This window comes from Chrysochloris asiatica, unplaced genomic scaffold, assembly GCF_000296735.1.
Source record: "Chrysochloris asiatica unplaced genomic scaffold, ChrAsi1.0 scaffold00030, whole genome shotgun sequence".
Lineage (NCBI taxonomy): Eukaryota > Metazoa > Chordata > Mammalia > Afrosoricida > Chrysochloridae > Chrysochloris > Chrysochloris asiatica.
The window spans coordinates 4,695,013-4,705,819 of record NW_006408548.1 but is presented as its reverse complement, the minus strand read 5'-3'; the positions used below and the strand labels follow the sequence as shown (position 1 = coordinate 4,705,819).

General features: G+C 42.2%; 1 protein-coding gene across 2 annotated transcripts in view; it reads right to left on the bottom strand.

Moving 5' to 3' along the window:
• Positions 1-5,289: 5,289 nt before the first annotated feature.
• OSBPL10 (oxysterol binding protein-like 10) overlaps positions 5,290-10,807 on the bottom strand; it is a 528,798-nt gene continuing 523,280 nt past the window's right edge. For both annotated transcript variants that reach the window (XM_006851591.1, XM_006851592.1), the window contains 2 exons: positions 7,412-7,565; positions 5,290-5,334 (listed from right to left, as the gene is read on the bottom strand). In XM_006851591.1, coding sequence (XP_006851653.1) covers positions 5,290-5,334; positions 7,412-7,565 — 199 coding nt within the window. The remainder of the gene's footprint in view (positions 5,335-7,411; positions 7,566-10,807) is intronic.

Here is a 10,807-nt window from a genome sequence, read left to right as displayed (position 1 = left end):
CAACCTTCTGAGGAAGCGCCATATTGCTTTCCAGAGAGGTTGGATCATTTTGCAGTCCCACTAACAATCGCAAGTACTTGAAACCCAAGTATGTCATAGATTATTTCATAGGCTATGACTGACTTGCAAATGATTTGCCACATACACTGTCATTTCATCTTTTTATCAGACAAATTTCACATGTACACTCAATGTTGTCATCAGCTGTAGACATGGATGGGCGTTTTAATATAACGTGAGTGTGGGTAATTTTTGACTCACCCTCGTACAAAACCAGCAGTCAACATCACTCTCAATGGAGAGAAACTGAAAGCATTTCCTTTATCAGCAGGAACCAGGCAAGGATGCCCTTCCTTTATCACCATTCCTGTATTGTGGGGAAAGCAGTGGCTCTATATGATAAGCACTGGAGTTATAACCAGAAGGCTCACAGTTCGAGCCTGCTAGCTGCTCTCCAGGAGAAAGATGAGGCTTTCTGCTTCCAAAAGATCTGAAGCCAAATCCTACATTGGCTCTCTGTGAATTGGAACTGACTCCATGGCACTTAACAACAACAACAGCAGCATTCAATATTGTGCTGGAAGTCTTAGTCAGAGCTGTAAGGCAAGAAAGGGTGAAGACATCCAAATAAAGATATCCAAATTTCTTAATGCATTGACCTGCAAGCTCCGTTTGAACCGCAAGGTTAACAAGTTCAAGTTCATCATCTACTCCTTAGAAATCGCTATGGGTCACAACTGACTCAACGGCACTTAACAACAACAATTTGCAGGTGACATGATTCTATACATAGAAAACCCTAAAGACTCAGCAAGAAAATTATTGGCGCTCATTGAAAGTTTTTTTTTTTTTTTTTTAAATGGCCAGGTAATAAGAACAACATATGAACATCAGTTGGGTTCCTTTACAGCAACAGAGCTCAGGAAAGGAAATCAATACCATTTCCTTTGTTGTTAAGTCACTTCTGACTCACAGCGACCCTGTACAGGATTTCCAAGGAGCAGCTAGTGAACTTGAACCTCCAACCTTATGGTTAGCACTCTAGTGTTTATCCTACAGTGAGCGCCACACCAAGACAGCGTTAGGTGCCATCGAGTCAGTTCTGTGTCATAATGACCCCATATAGGGTTTCTGTGGAATGGCCGATGGTTTGAACTAACCATGTGGTTAGCACTCCAGTGCTTATCTTACAGAGCCACACCAGGACTCCCCATTTACATTAGTCACAAAAGATGCACTATTTAGGAGTAAATCTAACCAGAGAAACAAAAGACCTATACAAAAAACTACAAAGCACCACTACTACAAGCAACTGAAAGAGACCTACAAAAATTGAAGAATATGCCATACTTATGGATAGAAAGTCTTAACATCGTGAAAGTATCAGCACTGGACTGTGAACCACAAGGTCCACAGTTCAAACCCACCAGCTGCTCTTTGAAAACCCTATACAGGGTCGCTTATAAGTCGAAACCGCACTTAAACAACCCCAAGGCAATCCATAGACATGCAATCCGAATCTAGATTCCAACATTATTCTTTAGAAAGATGGAAAAACAATCACTAACTTTATATAAATGCAAAGAGATCCTGGATAAGCAAAGCAATACTAAAAAGAACAAAGAAGGTCTTTCACTTTCTGATCTCAAAACCTACTACACAGTCACAGTAGTCAAGACAGACTGGTACTGGTACAATGAAAGACACAGAACAGTGGAATAGAATCGAGAATCCAGAAGTAAATCAAAGCTCACTTGATTGTTGGCAAAGGGCCAAAACACATTAAGCGAGAAAGAGATGGTCTCTTCAAGAAACGGTACTGATAAACTGGAAATCCATTTGCAGAAGAAAAACATGACCCATATTTCATACCATATACAGGTATAAACTCATTTGGATTAAAGACCTAAATGTTAAAACCTAGAACTATAAAGATTATCAATGAAAAACTAGGGATAAATAAACTTGGGAGCTCCACAGACTGGGGCAATGTTTTTGACAATAACATATTAGATAAGGGACTACGCTCTAAAATGTATAGACCACTTCAACATCTCAAAAAGAAGACAAATATTTCAATTGAAAAATGGGCAGAGGACATGACAAACACTTCACTGTAGACATCTGAGTGACCAACAAACAAAAAGAAATGCTCAGGGTCGTTAGCCACTGTTGTTAAGTGCCACTGAGCCAGTTTTGACTCATAGCAACCCTGTGTTATAGGGTATCCAAGGAACAGCTGGTGGGTTTGAACTGCTTACCTTGTGGTACGCAGCCCAGTGCTGATCCTACAGCACCATAACAGGAGTTCTTAGAGCGATGCAAATCAAAACAGCAATGATTACCCCAATATTGATAACAAAGTTCATAAAAATAGAAAACAACATGTAGTTGAGGGTGTGACTAGACTGGGCCTTTCCTACATTGCTGGTGAGTCTAAAATGGTGTAGAATATTTTTGTAGGTCTCTTTTGGTTTCTTGTAGTAGTGTTTTGTAGTTTCTCTGGTTAGATACTCCTAAATATTGCATCTTTTGTGTGACTGGAAAATGATATGGCGCTTTCTCAAAAAGTTGGGAATAGAAATACCGTATGACCCAGCAATCCCTCTACTTGGTTTATATCCTCAAGAATTAAAAGTCGTGACATGAATAGATATATGCACACCCATCTTCACTGCAGCACTGTTCAAAATAGCAAAGAGATGGAGACAGCCTAAATGTCCATCAGTGGAAGAATGGCTAAACAAACTTTGGTACATACATACATAAAATACTATGCAACACCAAAGAATAATGATGAATCTGCAAAACACTTCAACATGGATGAACCTATATGACATTATGCTGAGTGCAATTAGTTAATTGCAAAAGGAGAAATATTGCATGAGACTACTTTTGTAAACAATAGTGAGGTTGACCCAGGATCGGGCAGTGTTTCGTTCTGCTGTGCATAAGGTCGCTATGGCTTGGTACCGACTCAATGGCACCTAACAACAACAACAACAACAACTTATGTAAAAAGTTAAGGTTTTCTTCTAAAAGAAACATTCTATGATGTTTACTATGGGTGGGAGGGAAAGGAAAATTATCCATTGGCTAGAGGGAAGATGCATGGTAATTTAGGTGACTGGGAAGGCAATATCCAACAAGAGGGAGGATGGCAGAGGAAGTATGAATGTATTGGAAGACACATAGAGAAGTGCAAGAATTAAAGTGCAAACAGCTGGTACATGGAGGGTGTTGCAATCATCGGAATGAAATGAAGTGTATGATTTGTTGAATGTGCAACTGATGATCTACTGTGTAAACCTTCAATCAATTCACAATCAAAGGTTAAAAAAAAAAAAGTACCTTTGCACTGTTTTCCCTCTTTTCAAAAATGCAAAGGTTCCAAACACCTCGTTGAAGACGATCGAACTACATACACTGTGATTAACTTAGCAGTGGCTCTTCTCACAAAAATATGTTCACTGGATATGGGTGAAGTATTCTTACTAACTCGACAGAACATACTCACAAATGTTATCTGGTGGTTATTTAAATATGTTAGGAACATTTTCTACAGGATTGCTGTTCACACCATATTAACAGTAAACCCATAATATGTAACCCCATTCAGAACCACCAACTGCATCAGAACTTTTAAATCCCTGAAAATAAAGTATAAACACAGATAAGTAGAGTATTTAATCGAAATATATTTGTCTAATATCTACAAAGTGTGAACAATTGGTCTTAAGAATGCAGACAAAAGGCACAAAATCAGTGTGATTACAGAGAAGCATTCATGCTATTGGACTGTATAAATATCATTTGAATGACACAGTAAAAATAAATTAAGCATTAAGCAAAAATCAAAACTTCATTTTACCTTCTTTTATATTCTGGTCATGTTTTTTCACTTCATTTGTAAAGGCCGAGGACAGAAATCCAACTGAAACCGTGGAACCCTTGGGCAGGTTTTATGTACATCTTAATCACAGTGGTTTTCTTGCAGAGTTTGGGCCAAACCAGACAGGTGCATTCAAAACAAAACACACACATAGGAAATTCTTTCCTCTTTCCCCAAACTAAATACAAGATTGAAACTGTGGTACATGTTTGTTTGTGCATGTGAATGTGTAAATTCAACTTCTAAAGCCCTTTTTTTTTAATGACCACAAAAGGAGAGATGTCACCATATGATTTATTTTCAGCTATAAAATAAGCAATAGCTTAAAAACTTGTGACTCGTGCTTTGAGTGTGAGGTGTCAGAAAGCTTTTGGGGCAATTTCAGGGTGGGGCCTGGGTCTAGTTCCTCTGAGTGACAGTCTGTTCTACCCTGGAAGACTCTGGCATAGACCCCTCAACAACTTCCTACCCACTGTTCCCATCCAGTAGAAAATAGCAGTTTATCTTTCTTAGGGGCAAACAGACAAAATGAGATGTGGGGTGAGGAGGTGGAAATCAACAATTTTGAAATGAGAACCACCCACCACACCTCTATTTTACGATGGTGGTGGCTGTGTAACATGCAGTCGGTTCCAACTCATAGTGGTCCTGTACAGGGTTTCTGGGGCTATAAATCTTTACCGGAGCAGAAAGCCTCACCTTTCTCCCACAGAACTGCTGGTAGTTTTGAACTGCTGGCTGTGAGATTAGCAGCTGTGAACCTCAGGGTCAGCAGTACGAAACTACCAGCTGTTCTGCAAGAGAAAGATGAGGTTTTCTGCTCCTGTAAAGGTTTACAGCCTCGGAAACCCTGTACAGGGTCGCTATGAGTCGGAACTGAGTCCACGGCACATAACCACCATAACCACCACCACGCTACCAGAGCTCCTGTTTTACCATATGGAAGGAAGTCAATTAAGCCAGACCAACTCACCTTTCTTTTGACTGGGTGATATAATACCTGTGTGAGTGCAAAGTGAAAAGTAGAAAACCTCCACTCTCATCGATAACAAGGAGCTCATAAGGACCCAAGTACACCTTGGGAGTACAGTATTCACATGTATGATAATACCCAGCAGACATGTGTTATATAGTGCATGCGTGTGAACACATACAGCGTGCTGAAAGTTCACACACAGATCTGTATGCACACATATGCTCCAAATGGCTCTTGAATAAATTCAATCCTATAGCTGAGTCTTGGGGGTACATATTTCACAGTTTATAATTCTACTCTCAGTTACCATTCCTTGGATGATATCAAGAGGTTTCAGTGAATGTCAGCACAGCCTTGATACTGTACCACTTTAATTCCTACAAAATCAAGGCTATTTCGGGAAGCTTTGCAACTCCACCCATCAGTGTGCCTTCCAGAGGGGATTGATGTAGACCCAGCCATCACCCTGCAAGAGAAGGAGGGAGACGTTACCTCTTAGTGAAAGATGTCCACAGAAGCAAGGCTATTCCCCCCGGCCTCTGCTACTTCACAACAGCAGCCTGGACACTAAATGCTGTCCACAGCAGCACTCAGTGAGGGCAGCTTAGAACCACCAGCAGCCTGCATGCCTGCCTGCCCTGATCCTGACAGCTCACAGCCTTGCACCAGCTCTCCTCAGTCCCCTGTAATCTTCATTTCTTAGCATTTCAAGAAAAAAAAAAAACCCACCCACAAACATAACTCAAGAAGGGGATATCTTGTAGGTTTGAAGCACGGAAGATGAGGTGGCAAAACTTTCTGAGACAGAAGCAGGAAAAGAACGAGGCCGCCAGATGAACAGAGACTATACATTCTGCCCATCCACCTTGGAGCGGAACACCCAGGAGGCACGAGTCACACATCAGTCAGACATCAGTCAGATTTCAGGACTTTGGAAAAAGGCCAGAATCAAAACATTCACTCTACTCCTTAGACTGGGAAGGAAATACAGTGATTATTAACAATTCGGGCATTGGAATGTATTTTCTTGTTTAGACGGCCCACAGCCTTCTGTTACCAACATGCTGGTTTTTATTAAACCCAAGAGAAAGAAGTGTTGTTTTACTGTCATTTTTTTAATGACAATAGCCACAGTTTTTTAATGCCTAGCCACAGAAGCCAGGCAAACCAGTAATCTCTGAGAGAGCAGCTCGACAACACAGAAAAACCCTTTGAGGATTTACCTCACCCAGCAAGGCATCCCATACAGGGTCCCTACTCAATGACACCCAAAAGCAGTCCCCCCAGCAGCCTTCCTGTCTGAACCAGCGTCCAACCTTCATTCAGCCCTAGGCTTGGCTTCCTGTCTCTGCGCTGAACAGTGGCCACTTCCTGCTTTTGGTCATAAATCTAACTGACAGTTGATGATGTCTCCATAAGTCATCCCACGACCTCACATCTAGACAAAGTAAATTCCAATCCGTAATGGTTCCTGGTCAGAGACAAGCGGCATATGCCTAAAGAGAGCCCACACACATATTTCAATTGGCTTTAACATTTTTAAGGTTTTAAAATATCTTTAATTCTTTCGCAACATATAAAAGTCAGATTTCTTATTTTTAAAAAATCCAAGTTTCTAGTTTCTCTTAAAGAATTGGATAATCAGTTATTATTGCCTGGAGGTGAGTGGTAGCCACCACCTTTAGACATGGACTCTCCTGTTTGCCCTGGACTCACCAGCCAGCTTCTCATGCATGCTACCTGTTGGGTTCCTAAGGGCCTGCCTTCTAAACTGCTCCGACACTTCCATAATTTACAATCCTACTCTCAGAATTCAAGAGGGCTTCAAAAAGTTCATGGGAAAATCTTGGTACCCTTCAATCCCAATGTTTCACAAGTTTCTTGAAGCCTTTTTGTTCTTTCCAGTTTTTCCAGAAACAACTTCAAGCAAAGAGCATAAGGGTGTCAAACTGGGCATATAGTGCCCTGTCCCTCTGCCTAGTGGGTGGTCATGTAGATTTGCTTTCCAAGGTCATTCTCCTGACAGCAGCAACATGTTAGGTGCAGGACACACCCAACCTTCCCTAGCATGCCCAGCCCATAGGGCAGCAATGCTCTGCAATAGTGGTCTTCAAACCATGACGGCTCCAGCCACCCATCTGCGGAGATGGGCTGCGAGGTGCTTCACAATTAGTTCGCTACCAATAACTGAACAAGGGTTGTGAACAGTTTGAAAGCAGACTGACTTTGCAATCCCATTCCTCCCATTCACTGATAGGTTGATGGGCTGTTGTAACTGGGAGATGCCAGGAGGGGAAGTATCATTGCCCAGTTCTCCCCACAGGAGACTGTTGTAGAAAACTTGTCCCTAAATGTAGTCCAGACCCGGATGCAAAACCAAGATGCCCCTGTCCTTCCCAGGGCCTCCCCTGCTCCTGTTTGTTCGCACTCATACAAACTGCTGGGTCAAATAAAACCACCTGCCTCCCGCACCCTCCATCCCACCCTCCACACAGGATGAACTCTTTAGTGGGTAAGAGTTCAATGACAGGTTACTGGGTTACCTCCTGGACAAAATATTTGGGCTGCCATGGTGTGCTGAGATTTTCCCGCTTCCGTTCCTCCACCCGCTGCTTCTCCTCAAGGTGCCGTTTCTGCTCAGTGGCAGCATCAATGTCCCCCAGACGCAGGTATCGGGTCACCTCCCGCCAGAGGTTTCTGGGAAGCACAGAGAAGAACCAATCAGGGTGGCAGTCTGAGGGGAAGGGAGCATTAATAGAGGTAGCACATCCCCAGTATCTCTGGGTATAGAGCCAGGATGCAACTCCAGGGCTACTGACTCCAAGTCTGTACTGTTTCACTAACCTCTCACTTTTTCAGGACTTGGAGTTTCTAGCTTTCAAATCTAATAGTCAGTAACAGTAATACCACTACAAACAACATCACAATAATATTCAAATGGCACCATACTGCTAAGCAATTTGCATATATATAGTAACTCATTTAATCCTCAACAACCCAATGATATAGATGTTATTTGTTGTTTGTTGTTGTTAGGTGCCATCCAGTCGGTACCGACTCATGGCGACCCTATGCACAACAGAACGAAACACTGCCCAGTCTTTGTCCAACCTCACAATTGTTGCCACACTTGAGCCCATTGATGCTATAGTATCCCTATTTTACAGAGGAGAAAACAGGCTTGCATAAGATTAAACAACTCAAAGTAACCAAGCTGGTAATTATGAACAGTGCTTGCTTTCCCACAAGGGAGCTCAGTATAATGTGTTATTGATGTGTGGGTGTGTGTGTGTACATGTTTATGCTGCCGGATCTGCCATTTTCCCCAGTGTATACACTATAGAAAGAAGTCTAGATCTGTATCTGCCTGACATGCAGCTTCCTCAGCAGGCTCTTTCCCAGGACCAAGTCATTACACCCTGTTCTAGGAGGCCAGCAAAGGTAAAGGAGGCATCATTGCCTGTGTGCTTCCAAACTGAAACGAACCAGAACTTGCGGTTCACACAATGAAGGCGGCAATGGTTAGGGCTTTGTATCAGCTTGGCTAGGCCAGGATTTCCAGAGGTTTAGCAATTGGGATGTGCTTACTCTCATGGTAATGAAACCTAACATGGGAATAGTAAACTATAATGAGTAGCTATGAGCAGCCTATCAATTAAAGGGATGCTTCCTTGGGGGTGTGGCCTGCTACCAACATAATGGACATGCTGGAGGGACTCTTCCTCTTTCTCTTCTTCTGGGGACCTGGGAATCTACACTTGTAAGCCATTTCCTTGACAAGTAACTTCTCTCTATATATACATATATATGTTTCACTGGTTTTGCTTCTCTAGAAAACCCAGCCTAAGACATGTGGTACCAAGTGAATGGGGGTTTTAGAGACAACAAAATCACAAGGATGAGTTTTTAAAATTGGTTCTCAATTCTGTCTAATTTTAAAGGCCTTGATATAGGGTGGAGGCATGTCTGACTTCTACTTCATAGGAATCAGGCTTGGGCTGACAATGAGTTTGGTCCGCTTTCCCACTTGTAGACTCAGAGGAAGTCAGACATGGTCCCCACTACATTTAAGTAGTTCCAACTGTGAGTGGGATTCATTGTAATGGCTCCAGATCTATGAAATTATGAGGTTGTGTAAAAGAAAGAACAAAGGGGCATGGGATAAATTATTTAAGCAGTAGAGAGAGCAGCAGCCAGCTTTTGAATTATCTTCAGTTGCAGCTTCTGGAGTTGCCCGGAGTCTATGACCTGCTGGTTTAAAAGGATGGCTGATATCAGGCCTGGGCCTACTGGAATCCACCCTGCTGAGGCCCAGGGCCATATGCATATGAATGGGGTTAGTCCATGGGAGAAGAAAAGACTGAACTTGAGTGTATTAAAAGGTTTATATGTTTGACTACATTTTAGGTAGATATTGGTTTCTCCTTTCTGTTATTGTAAAATAGACATACATGGGTGATAGAAATGAATATTGGGTGTGATGAATGCAGAGAGCTTGTAAGCCTGCGGTCAGCCTATACTTGACTGGCTTTGCTAAAAGGGGCTTTAGAAATTGCCTGGCCAAAAAAGGTTCTTGGTTTAAGCCTTGTTGAGTAAGGAGCCTTAGGGGGAATCCTGAGCTCTACCCAGAACCTTCAGAGTTGGTACATTTGCATTTGAAAAGACAGGCAGACCAACCCAGAACTACTAGGAGAACAGGAGATTCATGATTAAAAGCAAGCAAAGGAAAACAAAAGTGGACAGTTTAGCATTTTGTGTTTCTGAGGCATCAAGGCAAGCAAAGTTGGCCCATAAGACAAAACTCCCTTCTGTTACTGAAAGTTCAAAGGAACTGATGAGAGGGAAGGCTGGTTGGTCTAACGTTTAGTGAGTTTTATGAAATCCTAAGGCCAGGGGCCCTGAGCTACCTGGGCCAGCTGATTTGAAGCGCAGAGAGGTGTGTGTGAACTCCCAAACTTGCAGTTGGTATCCATTTGACCTAGCTTGGATGGCTAGGGCTAAGCTGATCAGAACCTGCCCAGATTAAGATAAAGATGTTTGATACTGTTATTGTTGTGAAGTGCTATCGAGTCGGTTCTGACCCGTAGGGTTTCCTAAAAGTGGCTGGTGAGCTTTGCAGTCCAACGTACTGAACAAGTATAAATTGCTACATTTTGTTAAAGTGAACTTTTACTTAAGGATGCACTTGCTCAAAATTCCAACTGGAACAGAAGATTCTTCAGATCAAGGAACATGCTTGTGTCCTCGGTATACTGGGTTGATAGGGATGGGCAATTTTGACATTAGCTATCAAAAATGGGGGTGGAGGAACAAAGGCATGAAGTGGCTGGCTTACAAGATTTCATGGGTGTATTTAGTTTTACAATGAGGGGACAAAGGTGAATCCCCACTGAATCGTTTTTCTTTTTTCCAGATGGGTCTGGTAAAAGGGGCTGGTGGGTGATGCTGACAAGGTTTTATTATTTCAATTGGGAGTAATTACTAGTAGGATTAATTGTGATTGTCAAAACCGTCATTGTAGAAGATGTGTAACTAAAAGGAAGGAGTAGTTATCCTTCATTTTAGTAACAGATGATCTCAGGACCCTCATTAAGGAAGAGCGTGAATGGAGCGTGGGATCCCTGCCTGGAAAAGCAGAGACAGCAGAGATTGCGCAGAGGTAGTGGCATGGCGAGACAGAGCAGCTTTGGACTCCAGGCCCATGGACTGAGTAAGGCTGTGTGTCTATGGGCAGCAAGCTGGCTTATAAAATGTGCCCCCTTTGGACATGAAAAGGAATATATACTTTTTGTTTTGTTTTGTTTAGTATGTGTGAATCAAATATTTTTGCTTTATTCATTACTGACATGTAAGATGTAAATGGGGCCAGTGTGTTTTCAGTTGTATATGTTTTAATTATATTAGGTCCAAGTATGGCATTATAATTGTCTTTATATAGA